Genomic DNA, 21899 nt, shown 5'->3' with positions numbered 1-21899 from the left:
GACCAATCATACATACAGACATACCATGCATAAATTTTATAAGCCAAGGGGGAAGGGAATATCTCAGTTCCCCCATGCCTGACGACAGAGGTGGGTTTTAAGGAGCTTATGAAAGGCAAATTATAATGTATAATTTATAATTATAATATAATTAACTCAGTTCTACCCAATAATATACAGTATTGGGTAGAACTGAGTTAATTATATTAGTCCGGCCCTCTAAAACTATCCCAATTTCACATGCGGCCCTATGGCAAAATTATTTGCCCACCCCTGCTTTACTGTATATAATTGCTACTCTAAAGTGGTTGCCTGGTTTTGCTTCTGCTTTTTTTTCAATCCAGATCTGGTAAACGTCTCTAACATCTCAGTACTCCTCCCTCCCTCCCTTCCTTCCTTCCTCTCTTTCTTCCTCCTTTCCATTCCATTCCATTCCATTTAGATACTAACAAAATCCAAAGACATTTCATTATTTGCAGTGAAACAAATACAGTAGTACCTCTAGATACGAGTTTAATTCGTTCCAGAAGGGAGCTTGTATGTCGAACAACTTGTATCTGGAACAAATAGCTTTAGACTTTGTTTTTCCCCTCCGATATAACCAGAAGCAAGGATTCTTGCACCACCTAGTGGACGCTCGGCTCGTATCCCGAACTTGAGCTCGGGTCTCGAAAAGAAATTTCTCTCCCCTCATGGCTCGTATCTTGGAATACTCGCATGTGGAGCAGCTCGTATCTAGAGGTACTACTGTACTATGAAAACAAATGCATAGTAAATTCAGTTTAAAAACTGAGATATAATTGGTTGCCCACAGAGTTTCTACCAAAGAGCAAATTCATCAAGCGAATTCAATGCCAATTTTCTGAGGCAGAAAAGCCCCCTTGGTTTTTTAAAATACTATATCAGAGCCACTTTCCAAAAAGTAGTTAGTAGGGCCATAAGAAAACTTAATTGGTTTTCAGTTTCAGTGTAATTATAATTAGAATCAATATATAATATCCCTACTTTATATTGCATTGAATAATTATCTCATTTAGTCTAATTGAAGTGGAGTAGACTCTATAGATATTTTAGCATGATGTGCAACCTTATAACCTCAGGTTATGAGGCAAACATAATGATCTGGATAAAACCAAATAAAAATCCCTTGATTTTCCATAGCTTCTTGGCATGAGTCCACTGCATAGCTAAAGAAATCCGTCGGTAGCTATTGACTACCTGAGATGTATATTAATCCAGTTTTTAAACTGTAATGGCAGAAGCAATGAAGTTTTCAATCTGCAGGCACCTCCTGACCTCCTCTAATGGTAGCCATGTCTTTCTGAAAATAGACAAGTGTTCTGTCTGGGTCCCCCCAGACGCCAACACCAACCAAAAAGAGTAGCCAGACACACTGGTAAAAAGCAAAGGCAGTTTATATACTGGAAAGCAAACACAGGTAACAAAAACTGTTCTTACAGACAGGAACACGATGAAGCTTCACAGAGGTTTCACGAAGGCCAGGCAATAAAACAGGATTCTTGCTGGCAAAAACAACACTGGAGATAATAAAACCCACGCCTCCCCCAAGTCTTTCAGCCTTCTAGGCCACAAGCCAAGATCAGAGACGCCAAGAATCAAAGCAAGGTCACAGGACTCCCAGTTGATAACTCTCCACAAGACTGTAAGGGTGGGCCTGCCTTTTCAATCCTGCCGAGGAGAACCACACCCAAACCCAGCTGTTGCCAATTCAGGGATGGAAATACCTTTCTAATTGGCCCCGTCTTTGAGCTGCCCGTCTCTGCCTCATGTCTATTATAGCCTGTGCGTCTTCATTTATTTATTTATTTATTATTTCATCCAATGAATCCAGGCTACTAGCTGGGGAGAACCCCCCCTCCTCCTCTTCCTGACGTTCCTCTCCCTCGTCTGCCTGGTCCTCCCCCTCCTGGTCACTGTCCTCCTCCTCTGGGCATGGATCCGGCAGAGCTCCAGCCAGTCCCTGAGGAGCCTCAGGCTGAATCACAACAACAAGGAGTCTAACAGAAGAGTTTCTTCCCCCCAATAACAATCTGAGCCCAATTTTATTCTGGACAGGCCCGCATTTCCATAAGACCTAAGGGCATATAACATTTTATACAAATAATCAAAGCTAGGCAGGCTTACCAGCTGTAGGGAGACAGGCCATCCTCAAATGTGTTAGTACAGGAGGTTTTCGACTTACAGCCACAATTGAGCCCAAAATTTCTGTGTCTAAGTGAGACATTTGTTAAGCAAATTATACCCCATTTTATAAATTGTCTTGCCACGGTTTTTAAGTGAATCATTGCAGTTGTTAAGTTAGTAATACAGTTGTTAAGTGAATCTGGTTTCCCCATTGACTTCGTTTGTCTGAAGATCACAAAAGGTGATCGTATAAGCCCGGTGTCAACTCATAAAGAATCCATGGCCTGCTCTCGAGTTGACATAGGCAGCATGGGGAGCACGGAGCAACATGGCACATTCCATGCATACCTTCATCAAGGTCTCAGCCTAGGTTAGCAGACATGTTCTCTACAGCCCATGGAAACAGGGTCATAGTTGAGACATAAATTACAAGAGGCAGAGCTGACTTTCTATCAGGGTTTCGACGGATGTCCTAATTAACTCATGAGCCCTGAGCCAAGTTTCAAAAGAAATCCAGTTATTTATTAGGAAGAACATGTCGGCACATACACAAGTGGAGTCAGCTTTGCCCCACATAATTTATGTTCCAAGTATGACCCTGTTTTCCCTGATGTGTCATAAATCGCATCCTCCAACAAAGGCCTTCCGCGGGCTGTAGAGAACACGCCTTTCTGACAGGCCTAGTAACCTAGGCTGTGACCTTGAGGAAGCTATACATGGAATGTGCTTCATGTTGCTCCATCAACTTTTCCCCCACCTGCCTATGGCAACTTGAGAGCAGGCCAGGAATGCTTTTTAGGTTAACACCCGGGATATTGAAACCATCATATATATGAACCAGTTGCCGAGCATCTGAATGTTGATCACGTAACCGTTGGGATGATGCAACAGTCGTACAGGTGAAAAACGGTCACAAGTCCCTTTGTTTCAGTGCCGTTGTAACTTCAAATGGTCACTGTGAACTGTTGTAAGCCGAGGACTGCCTGTTCAAGTTGTTTTCTCAACTACGTAGAAAATAAGGACATTTGGCTGAATTTATTTATTTATTATTTATTTATTTAATTGGATTTATGTGCCACCCCGCTCTGAAGACTCGGGGTGGCTTAAAACATATTTTAAAAATGCAACATCATAATCCAATTAATTTAAAACAGTTAATCCAACACATACACACCGTAGTATTAAAATCAGTCATTGCCATTCACACAAAAAAACATACACTACATTCGTTTGGCCAGGGGGCTAGGATCTGCTGGCATAAATGAGACTCTTGCAGAAGGCGAGGAGGGTGGGGCAAGGCGGATCTCTGGGGGCCCCCACAGAGAAGGCTCTTCCCCTAAGGCCTGCCAGGCAACATTGTCTATTTGACGGGACCTGGAGAAGGCCGACCTTGTGGGACCTAACTGGTTGCTGGTACTCATGCGGCAGGAGGCGGTCCCGCAAGTAATCTGGTCTGATGCCATTTCCTTTGTCTTTGATTAAATGATCCCAGAGATGAGCTACACTGGAAGGGGTGGTGTTCCGCCAGCGTGTCTCAACCGCCTAGGTAATTAGTCCAGGAAGACACACACCACATGATAAAAGGAAAACCCAAAAGTTTTTATAAACAGAAAAACAGAAACAGCTCCCTTTTTAGATGTCAAAGGGATTTTCTTGTACACACAAGGCACAGGTTAAATGCAGTCCAATTGCTCACCCAATAACTGGGAAATTGAGTCCAATTCTAAAGTCCAGAGAATCCACACACACAATCCTGAAGAGCAAAACCCACGATCTTGACAAACAATGAATCAGATAAACTGCCATGAGGCTAAAACACCAGGCTGCACTTTTATCTGTAGCACTAATTACAGCAGCCCCACCCAACCACAGGTGGCCTCATTTTCTCTTGTAATAATCCTTCAGTTGTTGTTTCCTATGCATCACTCTACGCATGCGTGGATGTGTCATTAATTCTTGTTCAAAATCCAGGGATGATACAGATGACTGATCTCCTCCTGGGCTGCCTGCCAAACTCCCCTCTTCCCTGTCACTCACGCTTCCTTGGTCAGAGGAGGCTTCGTCGTCAGATTCTACTGGGAGCAAAACAGGCCTGCGGCATGTGGATGTCTCCCCCACACCCACCTCCACATTCCTTGGGGCAGGAGCTGGGCCAGAGCTAACCACAACAGGTGTTGGTGTTGGATTTTCTTACAAAATACACCAGCCAAGGCAAGAAGCAGACATTGAAACACATGATTGCTGCCTGGATTCTGTGGCAGGAATAAAGTCTCCGTCTGAGCATAAATCCTTACAGCATTATTTTGGCTATGGAGATCTAGGTTACAGCATCAAGCCGTTAAAAAAGGAAAATCTCCATGAGATCAATATTCTGTGCTAGCTGACATACTATAAAAGGCTGTTAAAATAATATAATATAAAAGGCTGTTAAAATAATGTGGCAGTGGATGCAGAATGGCCTCTCTTCCCTCCCCTTTCAGTCTCGGCTTTGCATTTAGAGAAGAAATCTGCACTAAGCATAAAACTTGCCATACTGGATCAAACCTGTGAGCTTTGCAAGCTGACATCATGCCTCCAGATATAATCAATATTAGTTAGAATATTGTACAAATGCACCAGAATCTTAATGCTTTCATGACTCGATGGCAGCGGCGGCTCTTTAATTAAAGCAGTTCCATAGGCATCTACTTTGATGAAATACATGGGACTTTCTCCTAAGAAAGTGACTATTAGGTTGCAATCTAAGGCAGTGTTCCGAACTACTAATGCAGACACTGCTTTGTTTTATGTAAGGCTCTTATAAAAATAGTCTCTCTTTCTTTTCTTTTCTTTTTTAAAATAATTTTTAAAAAGAAGAGCAAGTATCTATTATTTTACACCATTATTTCGGAACATAAACATAATTATATAATTCTTAAGCTTAATTTCTAAGTTGCTGATGTACATATTTCAGATCATTTCAAAACATAATCATCATTGTATCATCATAAAAATTAGGTTCAAAACTTTTTATATAAATACTTGGTACGGTACTGCCCTTCGTTGCCCCCCTCTCTTTCATGTTGAATCTTGGATTGCACAAATACACAAAAGAAAGGAAAAACAAATGGACAATTGATTAAATGCAGAGATGTCCCTTGTATATTTTTCCCCCTGAGAAAATAAATTGCACCAGTGTTATGAATAATGTATGCAGTATTAGAAACATAGAAGACTGATGGCAGAAAAAGACCTCATGATCCATCTAGTCTGCCCTTATACTATTTTGTGTATTTTATGTTAGGATGGATATATGTTTATCCCAGGCATGTTTAAATTCAGTTACTGTGGATTTATCTACCACGTCTGCTGGAAGATTGTTCCAAGGATCTACTACTCTTTCAGTAAAATAATATTTTCTCATGTTGCTTTTGATCTTCCCCCCAACTAACTTCAGATTGTGTCCCCTTGTTCTTGTGTTCTCTTTCCTATTAAAAACACTTCCCTCCTGAACCTTATTTAACCCTTTGACATATTTAAATGTTTCGATCATGTCCCCCCTTTTCCTTCTGTCCTCCAGTCTATACAGATTGAGTTCATGAAGTCTTTCCTGATACGTTTTATGCTTAAGACCTTCCACCATTCTTGTAGTCCGTCTTTGGACATGTTCAATTTTGTCAATATCTTTTTGTAGGTGAAGTCTCCAGAACTGAACACAGTATTCCAAATTAACCACAAAAGATTAGGGATTTTTCTCCCAGATAATTTATTTTCAAAATAAGGTCACCTTAGCCCTGGAACAATGATGAAGAAAACAAGCAACATTTTTGTTTCCTATCTTAAAGGGAGGAAATTGTCTTGAATTTGGAGTTGTCTTTGTGATTAAGTAATTGGCCGATAAACTGCCCACCAAGAGACCTCCAACCGGCTTAGAGATGGAGCTCTCGGTTAGCTGCATTTTAGAACCACAACCTATGGATAATGTGTTAAATTGCTTGAGCTGCGACATCAACAAAAATTTAATCCCCTGAGATTAACACTGAAAATAAATTATTCACTTGAAGTAGGGAGGCAAATAGTTATGAAGTGCTTTTTTCTTTTCAAATAAAATTACATGCAGTTAGAACAAGGTTGTCCATGGAGATTCTCAGTCTTCCAGGTCGTGGTTATCCTAAAAGTGTTTTTTTCAAAAGGTAACTGGATTTTATTTTTACTTGAAGACATTTTGTGTCTCATCCAAGAAGCTCCTTCAGTCTTTAAGGAAAGCGAAATGTCTTCAGGGAAAAAAATAAAGCTTGCCTTTTGAAAAAGCACCTTTAGGACCACGTTGTTTATAAAGCTTTTCTCTGTGATGAGTGTGCAAAAGATTTCATGTTGAAATCTTCTGTGTGTGATGTTATTCGTGAAATGCTCCATTTCATCTGCAAAGTGATTGCAATGAATATGTTGGAAGCATTATAGAAAACACCCCTTAATGGAAGCATTAGAAAAATGTCTACATATTGGAAACACAAGAAAATTTATTTTATTTATTTATTTATTTATTTATTTATTAGATTTGTATGCCACCCCTCTTTTGAACACTTTTCAAAGGTAGAGAGCATTACAGTAGTCGAAACTCACGGTGATGAGGGCATGAGTGACTGTGAGCAGTGAGTCCCAGTCCAGATAGAGCCGCAACTGGTGCACCAGGCGAACCTGGGCAAACGCCCCCCTCGCCACAGCTGAAAGATGTTTCTCTAATGTGAGCTGTGGATCGAGGAGGACGCCCAAGTTGCGGACCCTCTCTGAGGGGGTCAATAATTTTCCCCCCCCAGGGTTATGGATGGGCAGATGGAGTTGTCCTTGGGAGGCAAAACCCACAGCCACTCCGTCTTATCCGGGTTGAGTTTGAGTCTGTTGACACCCATCCAGACCCCAACAGCCTCCAGGCACCGGCACATCACTTCCACTGCTTCGTTGACTATAGGGCAATGCCCTATAGTCTGTCTGATGGTGGCAGAGAGGATATCATCTTTTGTGGCACCTATGCCATGGCATATCCTATCCTTCTGTGTTACACCAGCCCCAACAATGATGTGTTTCTCACTTCTCTTTAAAAAAAAAAAATCCACACCTTTTTACATAGGGTTTTTTAAAAACAGGGTTTTCTGCTTGAGCAGGGGGTTGGACTTGATACCTGCAAGGTCCCTTTCAACTCTAATAAATATTCTATATTCTATTCTACATCAACATCCTTATCATTAACTCTGCTAATCTTCCATTTGAAGGATATTTTTCCTGTGTTCTTACTCCATTTTTATTTTACTTTTTTTCTACCATAATGATATGGTTATGGAAAATAGCCCCAAGGCTTTCTGTAATTAGAAGGATTATAAAAAAATATTATAATTACATTATTACTGCCACCACTAATAATAACAACACATTGTTCATCAGCAAAATCCACAGAGGTTACAGTTAGAGTACGTATATATTATACAACATTCACTACACGGAACTCTGTTCCATTTTATCACATATTAGAAAACCCTAACTGTGGAACGGTGTTATCTTCATTTCTGTTCAGATCAGTTCAGAAATAATTTGTTGTTTGGGATCACAAGCCATCACAGGAACATCTGTGCATAATTAAAAATCTGAATGTGTATATCAGAGGTCTTCAAACTTGGCAACTTTAAGACTTGTGGATTTGAAAGCCAGCCAGCTATGCTCCCAGAATTCTGGGAGTTGAAGTCCACAAGTCTTAAAGTTGCCAAGTTTGGGGACCCCTGGTATATATAATTGTTCTGTTGAGCTCTCTGGTAGAATCCTCCCAAAAATGCACAGATACAATTTCAGACACACACACGTTTGAAAATTCAAAACAATGTTCTTTATACCGAAAATGCAAATAAACAGAGCTCTCTTTTTGTATAGCAAAGAGCACTTTGTCTCCAAACAAATTGGTAATTTGTACAAGTCCCTTATCAGTACTGTGATACTTAGCTTGCAGCTGTGAGGCAATTCACAATCCTTCTTCTTTCACAAAGTGAAACACACTTTGCTCTGGGTTAGTTTCAAAGGGGGGGGGGAATCAGCACACAAAGATCAAAGTCAGCAAAGCAGTCATGAAACACAATGATCAGATAATCCTCCACAATGGCCAAACCCACAGGCTGCTATTTATAGCAGCCTCACTAATTACCACAACCCCACCCAACCACAGGTGGCCTCATTTTCTTTGATAATAATCTCTCAGTTGTTGTTGTTGTCTATGCATCCCTCTCTGCATGTGTGGCTGTATCATTAACTCTTGTTCTGAATCCAAGGAGGAGCTAGATAATTGATCTCCTTCTGAGCTGTCTGCCACACTCTCCTCCTCCCTGTCACTCATGTCTTCTTGGTTAGAGGAGCCTTCATCAGCAGATTCCACCGGGGGGGAGGGAGAGCAAAACAGGCCTGCAGCATGTGGATGTCTCCCCCACATCCACAGTCCTTGGGGCAGGAGCAGGGCCAGAGCTAAGCACAACATATAATAATCAAATCTGCCTCCCATAAACATTTGTGTAAATAATCATCAAGTATTTTGTATATTCATAATGTCTTTTTCTCTTTGAGCAAGGCCATAGCTAAGCAAGCTACTTTATGGCTTGCTTTGGGAAAGGGGTGTATTTCGGGCATACTTTTTATGTAGAAGATCCCAAGTTTTGTCCTGACAAAAACCGAATGGCAGCAAAACAACAACAGCAACCTCTTTCATCCAATTCTGATGGTGAACTGCAGTTCCCAACACCCATGACTGTGCTGGCTTTACTGTTGAGACTCAACATCCAATAATATCTGGGAGGCTGACTTCCCCACAATGGGGATAGACAGTAACCATCTAGATGAACTGATTATCTGGCTTTAAATAATGCAAGTGCAAATACATATATAGTGCAGTAACGTCTTGATAGTCTCATCTCTGCATTGCTTATTATTACCATATTTCTATGGCCTATCATGCTAATGTTCCATTGAATTTTTATACCTCTTGGTTTTGAGTTAATGACCATTAGAATCTTCCAGTAGCTCATAAAATCCAGTGGCTGACATTAAAATCAACAGTGTTGCTGAACTTCTACCCTGCGATCAATGCCTCGTTATAATAACAAAATACTATCATCATTAGTGTCATTGTAATATAATATGTCTTGGACCTGGAGTCAGAAGACCTAGATTCTAGTTCCCACTGAATCATGGAAGCTCTCTGGATAAAACTACAGACCACTTGGGTACTCTCAACCGAACAATTCACTGAGTTCTTGCTATAGGAATAAAAGCAAATAAAAGTCCCCCTGTGTAAGCCACCTCAAGCTCTCAATTCCTTGCTTCTGATGAAAAATCAATGTTCTCTCTGTTTCTGTGGGACACAGTAGGGCAGTTCTCCAAAAATCTTGGAACTTTTAGTTCCCATATATGACTTTCTGCAAATCACATATTGATGTGGCAACTTAAAGATCATCGAGCCTTCATTAAAACAAGTAAGTTACCCTGTGGAATTCAAGTGAATGCATTTCAGACATAGTTCCCTCTAAGCTGAGCAGTGAGCAATCAATCGCTCACTTAAAAATCATCATCAACTCAGAGTTTTCCAAACCTGCTCAGAAGCCGAGAGGGAAAGAGTGAGAGGGAAGGAGAGAGAGAGGAAGAGAGGAAGAGAGAGAAACAGATAGAAAAAAGAGAGGAAGGAAAAGAGAAAGAAAAAGAATGGGAGTAAGGAAGAGAGAAAGAAAATCAAAATCTAGTTTGAAACTAGCTCAACTATTTAAGTGGCATTTTGATATTGATAGAGTTGCCCTATTATGAGCTCACTGTTATAGACACACAGTACAGTATTTTATTTTGAAATTCTCTGAGGCAAAACAGGGTGGGTTTTTTATTTATTTGTTTGTTTGTATATTTGTTTATTATTTTTGTGCCGCTCAGTCCCGAAGGGACTGCCGCTCAGACACTATACTTTTCCACCCACCCCCCCAAAAAATTAGAGGGAACACTGATTTCAGATATGATACTTTCTCTCCTAACAAAGTGCTGTGGAAACACCAAGTGCAGTTTATAATTGCTTCGCTGGAAAAAAAGAATAGTTCTATCTTTCCAGAAGAAATTACAGGACAATTTCACTGGCAAATCTACCTAACCTAGTAGTTGTAATGTACTGGAAGGCCACCAGGGGCCGCTCTAGCAGTGGGAAGAACAAGAGCCTGTGATTATCTGTAACATGTTGATATAGTCTGGGAGGGTCTATGATAGGTGTAGGCAAAGTTAGCTCTTCTATGACATATGGACTTCAACTCCCAGAATTCCCTGAGGCAGGAACAAGACCCAGCATGATTGGCTCAGGAATTCTGGGAGTTGAAGTCCACAAATCATAGAAGAACCAAGTTTGCCTACTCCTGGACTCTACAACAATTTGACATGGCCAACTTGCCACAGCCAACTTACATGGCCAACTTGCTGCAGGGCCAGTCGTTGTGGGACAAGAATTACACTAATATCAAAGAAATGGTGGAATAGAATCACAAAAGGAAAAACAAAACAAATTGTCCATGACGAAAATTAAAATAATTTTTATTTCTTTTAAAATAATTAAATTGAATTGTTGAATTGTCCTGTGGCAATTGTCCCATGGTGAGTCAGCTCTGGCAATTTGGCAATGGCAAGTTGGCTACCGCAAGTTATCTCATTCTACTTCTAGCAGCAGAACTTCAGTAGCCAGCATGCTTTGGGTTTTCTTACAGGTGCCTCAACGAACTACTTCCATTTCACCTGCATTAGCTCGGAAGAACTCACCTGGCAATGGGAACGCTCTCGGACCCCGACTCGGATCACAGCCCATAAGAGCAAGGTAACGCCAACCAAGATAAAACTTACCATCCTTATCTATCTATCTATCTATCTATCTATCTATCTATCTATCTATCTATCTATCTATCTATCTAAAACAGTTCATAACAAATCTAATAATTTACAATTTAAAATATTTTAAAAACCCCATTATTAAGCAGACATACATACAAACATACCATACATAAATTGTATAGGCCCGGGGGAGATATCTCAATTCCCCCATGCCTGACAACAAAGGTGGGTTTTGAGGAGTTTACGAAAGGCAAAGAGGGTAGGGGCAGTTCTAATCTCTGGGGGGAGCTGGTTCCAGAGAGTCGGGGCCGCCACAGACAAGGCTCTTCCCCTGGGGCCCGCCAACTGACATTGTTTAGTTGACGGGACCTGGAGAAGGCCAACTCTGTGGGACCTAATTGGTCGCTGGGATTCGTGTAGCAGAAGGCGGTCTCGGAGATATTCTGGTCCGATGCCATGAAGGGCTTTATAGGTAATAACCAACACTTTGAATTGTGACCAGAAATTGATCGGAAACCAATGCAGACTGCGGAGTGTTGGTGTAACATGGGCATACCTTGAGAAACACATGACTGCTCTCGCAGCTGCATTCTGCACGATCTGAAGTTTCCAAACATTTTTCAAAGGTAGCCTCATGTAGAGAGTGTTACAGTAGTCGAACCTCGAGGTGATGAGGGCATGAGTGACTGTGAGCAGTGACTCCCGGTCCAAATAAAGGGTAACTCTAAAGGGTTAGATTTAGAAGAGAAACACAGCTGAATGTTCCATGGAGGGTTCATATCCCAACCCAGTTGAGATGTAGATAAGAGAATAGCAACAAGGTAGGGAACCTTCTACCCTATGCAGATAGTGTTGAATAGTGGTGTTCAATAGGAGAGGCCTGTAGGAAGGCACATATTTTGCATGAAAGTCTTGTTCCTGCCATCTTTAGTTTTAAAAAAGCTCAAAGGAGCATGAACATAATGGACACATATGTGAGAAGAGCCTTGCTGGTTGGAGAAAGATCCCATCAAGCTCAGTGTTGTATCATTGTTTCCCGATTGTTTATTTGTATCCTATGACAATAATTAAGTGTTGTACCTCATGATTCTTGACAAATGTATCTTTTCTTTTCCGTACACTGAGAGCATATGCACCAAGGACAATTCCTTGTTGTCCAATCACACTTGGCCAATAAAGAATTCTACTCTATTCTGTTCTATTCATAGACAGGTAACCAGATGTATTTGGGAAGCTCATAAATCCTCATAAAATTGTGATAGCTTCCAACATCTGATATTTAAGATACCAGTTACCTGTTTACTACCTGTGTTCAAGAAAGTCACATTGAGTTGTCAAGACAAGTAACTATCTAATAATAATAATAATAATAATAATAATAATAATAACAACAACAACAACCTCTACTACTACTACTACTGATAGTCCTCTCCACGATTTTGTCTGATTTCCACTAAAAACTGCCTAACCTAGTGGTCCATCACAGTATTTGATAGAAGAAAATTTCACAATGTGTCTCTTTCCCCCAATCCTGAATTTTCCTATGTGTAATTTTAGCAGATAACAACATTGCACAATGGGGGAAAACCTATTTTTCTCCATAGTAGCATTGATTAGCCCCTCATCTGTTCGATTCACCTTGAGTTCAAAACCCCCAGTTGCTGCAGTCTTTTAATTTTTCCTTTTTGCATCATCAAGATATTGTTCATATCTTGCCCAGCACCCTTTCAGATATTACCTGAAATTTTTGGGAGCCATGTCTTTCAGACTACTTTATTTATTTATATTTCAGATAGATTGGATTGGATTGGATTGGATTGGTAGGTAGGTAGGTAGGTGGATAGGTAGGTAGGTAGGTAGGTGGTAGGTAGGTAGATGGAGGTAGGTAGGTGGATAGATAGATAGATAGATAGATAGATAGATAGATAGATAGATAGATAGATAGATAGATAGATAGATAGATAGATAGAGATTCAGATTCAGTTTTAGTTATAGTTTTAGATGTTATTTTTATATTTCATATTATGTTGGGCAAATGATCTTACTTATTTCAGCTCTTGATAAATCAGGATTTAATCTGATTGAACTAAACTAATACATTAAGAGCTAGAGGATTGATGTAAAATAGGAAACAGCTAAGATTTATTTAAGATATTGGCAAGCATTCATCTCCACAATATTTCAAATGTCCTTTCTGGCATACAGTAGCAGCAATCTTTGCCTAAAAGGATGTAAGTCTTGGATCTTGGAGTTCTTGCTCTTTCTTCAATTAGTTTGTGTTTTGCATCACACTGCAGATCCTATTGCAGTAATAAAATACAAAGCAGCCATAACCCTAAGACTGTTTTTCGAGGACCACAATGTACAACAAACACCCTCTAAGTAGAAAATTGAAAGATTTGCTCAGAAAGGCAGCACATTTTGGATTTTCCCTAGGAAGCTACATTTATTCTGCATCTAAAATTCCAAATCTAGCAGAAACCAGTCTGAAAATATTTGTGTTGTATTCAGGCAAGAGAATCTTTCATCTTTCCCAATCAGATGGAATTTGGGATGTAGGGTTGGAAAACACAGAATAAAACTAATAAGTTATTCTTAGAATGACCCAGTTAAAAATAGATAATCTATTTTCCAAAACAGCTTTCCGCTCAAGGTAGCATTCATAAAAGCTGCTTTATTTTCAGCACAGCTGCCCTCAAATTAATGCATATTTTTCATTAATTTGCAATGGAGCTGCTGCTTGGAGCTAGGCACTTGGTTTTCAAATTCAATGTCCAATGCTAGAATGTAGCCAATTTTCACTAACTGTAAAGATGAAAGTGAGATCAAAGAAAAAATTGGACAGGATAAGGTTGACATCCTTCAATAAGAAGATCCCTCTAGGCTTGTGGTTCTTCATTTCTTCTAATATCTGGGCAGTGTGTTCTACAGTAAATGAATAGTTGCCTCTGAGACTGCCTAGAGTCCTTTTAGTTAACTCAAAATCAACTCATTTGTTGCCTCCTGGAGGGAACTAGAACAAGGCAAGTAAGTAGATTAGTCAATATTAGCTGGTGTATAATTTTTGATAGCTGCAATACAAAGCTACATCATAGAATATTTGCAGACAGTTTTAGAATGATTATTTTTAACTTGTCACTTACTGGTTTCCTTAATTTGATGGCTGCTATCATCTGTTCGATACACCCTGAGTTCAAAACCCCCAGTTGCTGCAGTCTTTTAATTTTCCCCTTTTTGCATCACCAAAATATTGTTCATCTTGCCCAGCACCCTTTCAGATATTACCTGAATTTTTTGGGAGCCCTGTCTTTCAGACTACTTTATTTATTTATATTTGAGATGGATTGGATTGGTAGGTAGGTAGGTGGATAGATTAGGTGGTAGGTAGGTAGGTAGCTAGGTAGATGGAGGGAGGGAGGGACTGCCTAGAGTCCTTTTAGTTAACTCAAAATCAACTCATTTGTTGCCTTTTGGAGGGAACTAGAACAAGGCAATATTAGCTGGTGTATAATTTTTGATAGCTGAAATACAGAGCTACATCATAGAATATTTGCAGCTGGTTTTAGAATGATTGTTTTTAACTTGTCACTTACTGGTTTCCTTAATTTGATGGCTGCTATCCCTTTACTCTGAATGACTTTATTTTTGTGGTGCTAGGGCATCTCCTAACTCTAGTTGTTAAGGCACCAACTTAGAAACCCAAAGATTCTTATAGTCCTGCCTTAAGCATGAAAGCTGTTTCGGTGACTGGATAAATAATCTCACAGGGTCGCTGTTGTTGTTGTTGTGAAAATGGGAGGAAAATTAAGTATGTTTTTATTTATTTTTTATTTATTTGTTTATTTTGTCCAATACACAATGAGGGTTTTAGTGGGTATATATCTATATACACATAGTAAAATACATGATGAAGGTTATAGAGGAGATACTCATAGTGGTACCTCATGATACGAACTTAATTGGTTCCAGGAGGAGGTTCGTAAGGTGAAAAGTTCGTAAGACGAAACAATGTTTCCCATAGGAATCAATGTAAAAGCAAATAATGCCTGCAAATCCTTCAGGAAAATCCCAAACTTTAGAAGGGAGGCGAACAGAGGGCAGGGGGGAGCAGCTAAAGGAGGCGGGTGGAAGAAGCAAGGCTAGGCTAAAGGGTGAGTGGGAAGGAAGAAAGGCAAGGGGGGCGCCCCTCCCTTTTCTTTCTTCAAAATACACCCTTTCAGTGCCTCTGCAAGCATGTTGTTCTTTGCAAAGTCTTTCCCCCTCCAAGCCGCCCCTCCCTTTTCTTTCTTCAAAAGACACTCTTTCAGTGCCTCTGCAAGCATGTTGTTCTTTGCAAAGTCTTTCCCCCTCCAAGCCGCCCCTCCCTTTTCTTTCTTCAAAAGACACTCTTTCAGTGCCTCTGCAAGCATGTTGTTCTTTGCAAAGTCTTTCCCCCTCCAAGCCGCCCCTCCCTTTTCTTTCTTCAAAAAAAGGGGAAAAAAGAAACCCCTTCATCCCAGCAGCAGTGGCTTGGGTTCGTAAGGTGAAAATAGTTCGGAGGAAGAGGCAAAAAAATCTTAAACACCGGGTTCGTATCTTGAAAAGTTCGTTAGAAGAGGCCTTCGTAAGATGAGGTACCACTGTATATCTAAGAAATAATGAGTTATTTATGGATAAATAATAAAAGTGGAATACAAATAAACAGGCACAACATCCTCTCTTCTATCCTGTTTCCAGTAACCCAGACCTGCGGAGAACAGAACCCATCATAGAAAATTTGATACAGAGGACAAGCAGTGGCAGTTCTTCTAGTTCCAGCACCCCCAGTTCACAGCCCAGCTCACAGGCAGGTTCACAGCCTGGATCCCAAGCTGGCTCCAGTGAACGGAACCGAGCTAGAGGTGAGTTTTCAGCCCACGCTCATACCTGTGGTTCGTCCTCTTCCGCTTTCATTTTTGCTGCTTGAAATGCTCCACTCATTGGATTATCATCTGACCACCTGTGATGCTAAAAAAGAATTTTCATGTCTCCCTACTTTCCCAGCCCCTGGGGAAAGTCCTCCAAAGGTTGGTTACACAAAGTTTGGTTGGTTACTCCAAAGGTTGGTTACACAAAGTTTGGTTGGTTTATTTATTTTATTTATTTATTTATTAGATTTGTATGCCGCCCCTCTCCGTAAACTCGGGGCGGCTCACAACACAATAAAACAGTTCATTACAAATCTAATAATTTACAATTTAAAATATTTTAAAAACCCCATTATTAAGCAGACATACATACAAACATACCATACATAAATTGTATAGGCCCGGGAAAGATATCTCAATTCCCCCATGCCTGATGACAAAGGTGGGTTTTGAGGAGTTTACGAAAGGCAAGGAGGGTAGGGACAGTTTTAATCTCTGGGGGGAGCTGGTTCCAGAGAGTCGGGACCGCCACAGAGAAGGCTCTTCCCCTGGGGCCCGCCAAACGACATTGTTTGGTCGACGGGACCCGGAGAAGGCCAACTCTGTGGGACCTTATCAGTTGCTGGGATTCGTGCGGTAGCAGGCAGTTCCGGAGGTACTCTGGTCCAATGCCATGCAGGGCTTTAAAGGTCATAACCAACACTTTGAATTGTGACCGGAAACTGATCAGCAGCCAATGCAGGCCACGGAGTGTTGCTGAAACATGGGCGAATCTAGGAAGCCCCACGATGGCTCTTGCGGCCGCGTTCTGCACGATCTGAAGTTTCTGAACACTTTTCAGAGGTAGCCCCATGTAAAGAGCGTTGCAGTAATCGAACCTCGAGGTGATGAGGGCATGAGCGACTGTGAGCAATCCTAATAGGGCCGCAACTGGTGCACCAGGCGGACCTGGGCAAACGCCCCCCTCACCACAGCTGAAAGATGATGTTCCAATGTCAGCTGTGGATCGAGGACACCTAAGGTGCGTACCCTCTCTGAAGAGGTCAATAATTCCCCCCCTCCGGATGATGGACGGACAGATGGAATTGTCCTTGGGAGGCAAGACCCACAGCTACTCCGTCTTGCTCCACTCATTGGATTATCATCTGACGATGATCCTACTTTCCCAGCCCCTGGGAAAAGTCCTCCAAAGGTTGGTTCCTCATACACAAAGTTTGGAAGGTGTGTCCCTGGAGGGAAACTTATGACCTCACCTTTTCATTTGAAGTGGTATAGTACAGGGGCATATTAAGCTAAGCCAAACCTCCTGGAAAGGAGCCCTTGGAGAAACGTGTATTACACAGGTGTGACCAATACCAAAATGTCAATGATGTGAGAATGGAAACAAATGGCAGTTTCTCTCTGCTGCAGCAGGTACTCGTTGAGATCCAGGCTCGGAAAAAGCACCCGTGCTCCCTCCCTGATTTGATCTTTAATCCTTTTTTTGCACCGTATTTCTTTTTTGCCCAGGAAATGCCAAGCTTGAAGGGTCACCCATACTCCCACATGAACCAGCCAAGGTAAAGCAGGAAGACAGCAAGGAGATGACCCGGCCAAGTCGACCTGCTGTGAGTGCCATGTATCTTTTGTGATAGACATCTGTCATATATGAGGCTGTTGCTTTATTTATTTATTTTTTTAATTTGATGAATTGTCTCTCCACAAATTGTGTACATTTATTTATTTCTTTCTTTATTTATTTATTCATTCATTCATTCATTCATTTTTTATGCCGCCCTTCTCCTTAGACTCAGGGCGGCTTACAACATGTTAGCAATAGCACTTTTTTTAACAGAGCCATCCTATTGCCCCCACAATCCGGGTCCTCATTTTACCCACCTCGGAAGGATGGAAGGCTGAGTCAACCTTGAGCCGGTGATGAGATTTGAACCGCTGACCTTCAGATCTATAGTCAGCTTCAGTGGCCTGCAGAACAGCACTCTACCTGCTGCGCCACCCCGGCTCATTTGGGGGTGTTGGTCCTTGTGGGAGAGAAATAAGTATGCAAGACACTTATCTCCCAGCGACCAATTAGGGCCCATAGCATTGGCCTTCTCCGGGTCCCATCGGCCAAACAATGTATAGTTTGGAGGACAGAAGGAAAAGGGGGGACATGATCGAAACATTTAAATATGTTAAAGGGTTAAATAAGGTCCAGGAGGGAAGTGTTTTTAATAGGACAGTGAACACAAGAACAAGGGGAAACAATCTGAAGTTAGTTGGGGGAAAGATCAAAAGCAACGTGAGAAAATATTATTTTACTGAAAGAGTGGTAGATGCTTGGAACAAACTTCCAGCAGACGTGGTTGATAAATCCACAGTAACTGAATTTAAACATGCCTGGGATAAACATATATCCATCCTAAGATAAAATACAGAAAATAGTATAAGGGCAGACTAGATGGATCATGAGGTCTTTTTCTGCCGTCCATCTTCTATGTTTCTAATGTAGACTGGTGGGGCCACGGGGGAGGGCCTTCTCTGTGGTGGTTCCGACTCTCTGGAACCAGCTGCCCTCAGAGATTTGTACCTCCCCCACTTTCCTGACCTTCCGAAAGGCTTTGAAAACCTGGGGCCATTGAGTTATATCATTCAGCTCTGGACAGAAATAATGAATGTTTCATTGAATGACTGTTTGAGGGGTTTTATATTGTTATATAATTTATGTATGTATGTATGTATGTATGTATGTATGTATTAGATTTCTATGCCACCCTTCTCGAGGTGACTTATATTGTTTATATTGCTTGAACGCCGGCCAGGGTCCAAAAGGTGTTGGGTGGCTTATAAATTTAATAAATTAAATTAATGTATACTTCAAATATTTTATAAAGAGGTATAGTACAGGGAGTCCTTGACTTATGATCTCAGTTGCACCCAAACTTTAAGTTGCTAAGTGAGGCATTAGTTGTTCTGCCGGTTCTCTGCACGAGCCTCTAATTAAATGCAAAGGTAGCCAAAACAGACACACACACGTGAAAAGTCAAGAATACTTTCTTTAGCCACAGAAAAATAGAAGCCAAAAACCCCCCAAAAGGGCTCACTTTCAAAGCAACCAGACTTAAATGCAGTGAAAAAACAAAAAAAACAAACTCAAAGCAATTAACAAGTAGTTGTGAAGTCGTCACAGCTATTCTCCTTCAGATGTTGTCCAAACTCACATGTTTAACTATGATTTACGTTCAGATATCAAAGCACATAGTCCTTAGAGAATCCGGAGAGTCAAGCCACATCCACTATCACTGAGAGGCCGGCATGCTGCCCATTTAACAGCAGCCCTAATTAGTTGAACCACACCCAACCTCAGGTGAACTCTCTTATCTCTTGTAATACCTAGTAGCTGCTCTCTTCTATTCATGGCCCTTCGCATGCGTGTGTCTATAACTGCTTCTTCATCAGAATCCAGTGAAAATAAGGAGGAGGATGAATTGCTTCCTAATTGGCTGTCTGCTGTGACCCCCTCTGAGGGTTCCATTTCACAGTCACTCCCTGCTTCCGACGATACTTCGCTGTCCGAAGCCGTCGGCAGTAAACCAGGCCTTTGACACTGGGAGGATTCACCCACATCCACCCCCATAGTCCTTGGGGCAGGAGCTGGCCCAGAGCCAACCACAACATTAGTGAAGTGAATTTTGCCTTCATTTCATTACTTTTCTTGCCACAGTTGTTAAGTGAAGTACTGCAGCTGTTAAGCTGGTAACACAAATCACGTTAAGTGAATCTGTTTTCCCCATTGATTTTGCTTGTTAGAAGGTCACAAAAGGGGATCGCATGATTCTGCAACCATCATAAATGTGAGTCAGTTGTCCAGCGTTTGAATTTGATCCCATGACCATCGGGACACTGTAACTGTCATAAGTGTGGAAAAAACAGTTACAAGTCGTTTTCTTCAGTGCTTTTGTTACTTTGAACGGTCACTAAATGAGCTGTTGCAAGTCGAGGACTAACTATACAGACAGTTGTCGATCTAGTTTCTAATAGTTTGTTGACCTTGTTGTCCTTACCTGCACTTGTTTTTATTTTTCAAGAAATTCTGACCTGCTTCAGAAGCACAGAAACCCAGTTCAGTGCCTTGATTTCTGACCGAAAGAAGTAGACAAGAAGGAATTTAATTAACTATCCCTTGCCCTGTGGCAAATCTAAACTACCATTATTTTTGCTAGAGATTTCACAAAGGCGTGTAGGAAGCTGACGCTGCCATTTCATACTGGTTTGATTTTGCTTCTTGGCATTTTGTATTTCTAAATTGGAATAGGGTGTAGAAGAACTTACTTCGTTATTTTGTTTTTTTTCTTTTTGCTCTCAATAATTTTTATTTGGCTTCTTCACCTACTTCCTGATTTTTCTGACATTTTATTTTCCTGCCTACACTCAGCTAGCAATATCAATATCAACTTTATTTGATTAGTCAATCGACCATATCAAAGGGAGGAAAAGGACCACATCGGTCGTCATAAAACTGTGACTGGTTAAAATACAATAAAATTGGCTAAAATAGAGGGAATTTGAATAAATAATAAGTTAAAATGCAGTATAATATGCTAAAATTGAGTAGTAAAACATGAGAATATAACTCGTGCAAAGGATTATATTAAACAAATCTAAGATACATATAAAATATTCTTAAATGAGTTCATCTCCTTTGCATGCCACCCCAATATGTTCTATAAAACGTATTCTCATCTGAACAGCCCTGACTATAAACTTAGCAGCTCTAGAAACTACATATATATTTGTACTCTGAAGAAAATATGATAATTGTTTATTACAGTCCCAGTATATGATTTTGTCAAGTAGGGGCTGTAAATACTGAGGTCTTACTGAGGAGTATAGTTTACAATTGAGTAGCACATGTGCAATGTCTTCTATTTCTGGTGCACCGCAAATGCATGTTCTCTCAAAATATGGTACTTGGTGGAATCGTCCATATTTGACCATAGAATCTAACTGCTCAAATCTTGCTCAGCTCGTAATTTTTGTTTTATTTCTAACTGACCTGGTTTTTCTGACATGTTATTGTTTATTTATTAAATTTATAACTTTATTTTCCTATCCCGATCTTTTTTTTTTCTTCTGGTGCTAATTAATTCATCATTATTCCCAAGCCTGTAATAAAGCAATAGGGAAGGTTAGCAGTGTCTATTCTTCTTTGCATAAAGTTATGCTTAGAGTCAAACCCTACTTTCTTGTTTGCTAACATTTCACAAAATAGGCTCTTGCTAATTGTAATTCCAGAGTAAAGCTCTTAATATGACTAGAGAAACAGTCTCAATAAAAGGAGAACCTATATATACAGTGGTACCTCAGTTCTCGACCACAATTCGTTCCAGAAGTGTGGTCGAGAGCCGATTTGGTCGAGTACCGAATTAATTTATCCCATAGGAAATAATGAAAATGGGTTTAATTGGTTTCCAGCCCCTATTTCCTTTATTTCCTATGGGATAAAGATCTGAGGTCTAAGCACTCCAAGCTGTAGTAAGGGTGGGGGCAGCTGCAATACCGGCAGTTTCGGGGGGGGGGCTCCTTTCCTCAGTGGTTCGTCTTCTTGCCTTTAAGCAGCTACACCAACTTTCTCCTTCCCAGCGGTGGCGACGGCGGTGGCAGCTTTCCTTCGAGCTGCAGCAGCGCCGGGAACGTCACATGAGAAAGGGAAGCTGCTGACGTTCCCGGCGCTGCTGCTGCTCAAAGGAAAGCCGCTGCTGCCATCGGGAAGGAGAAAGTTGGTGTAGCTGCTTAAAGGGAAGAAGACGAACCACTGAGGAAAGGAGTCCCCCCCCCCGAAACTGCCGGTATTGCAGCCGCCCCGCTCCACCCTTCCTACACCCTTCCGCTCCAAGCTGTAGGAAGGGTGGGGGCAGCTGCAATACCAGCAGCTTCGGGGGCCTCCTTTCCTTCTGGCGATGTTTCAACGAGGTCCCACTCGTCATCTTCAGGCTGGTGCTTCTGTCCTTGTGTTCGCCCTAGAGC

General features: G+C 41.1%; 1 protein-coding gene across 9 annotated transcripts in view; it reads left to right on the top strand.

Annotated features, from left to right (window-relative positions):
- Window positions 1–21899, top strand: part of TNIK (TRAF2 and NCK interacting kinase) — a 420651-nt gene that overhangs the window by 346546 nt on the left and 52206 nt on the right. For all 9 annotated transcript variants that reach the window (XM_070753635.1, XM_070753632.1, XM_070753630.1 and 6 more), the window contains 3 exons: window positions 10887–10993; window positions 15724–15887; window positions 17403–17500. In XM_070753635.1, the coding sequence (XP_070609736.1) occupies window positions 10887–10993; window positions 15724–15887; window positions 17403–17500 (369 nt within the window). The remainder of the gene's footprint in view (window positions 1–10886; window positions 10994–15723; window positions 15888–17402; window positions 17501–21899) is intronic.

The sequence above is a fragment of the Erythrolamprus reginae genome, chromosome 5 (genome assembly GCF_031021105.1).
Source record: "Erythrolamprus reginae isolate rEryReg1 chromosome 5, rEryReg1.hap1, whole genome shotgun sequence".
Lineage (NCBI taxonomy): Eukaryota > Metazoa > Chordata > Lepidosauria > Squamata > Dipsadidae > Erythrolamprus > Erythrolamprus reginae.
This window is presented reverse-complemented; position numbering and strand designations above follow the sequence as displayed.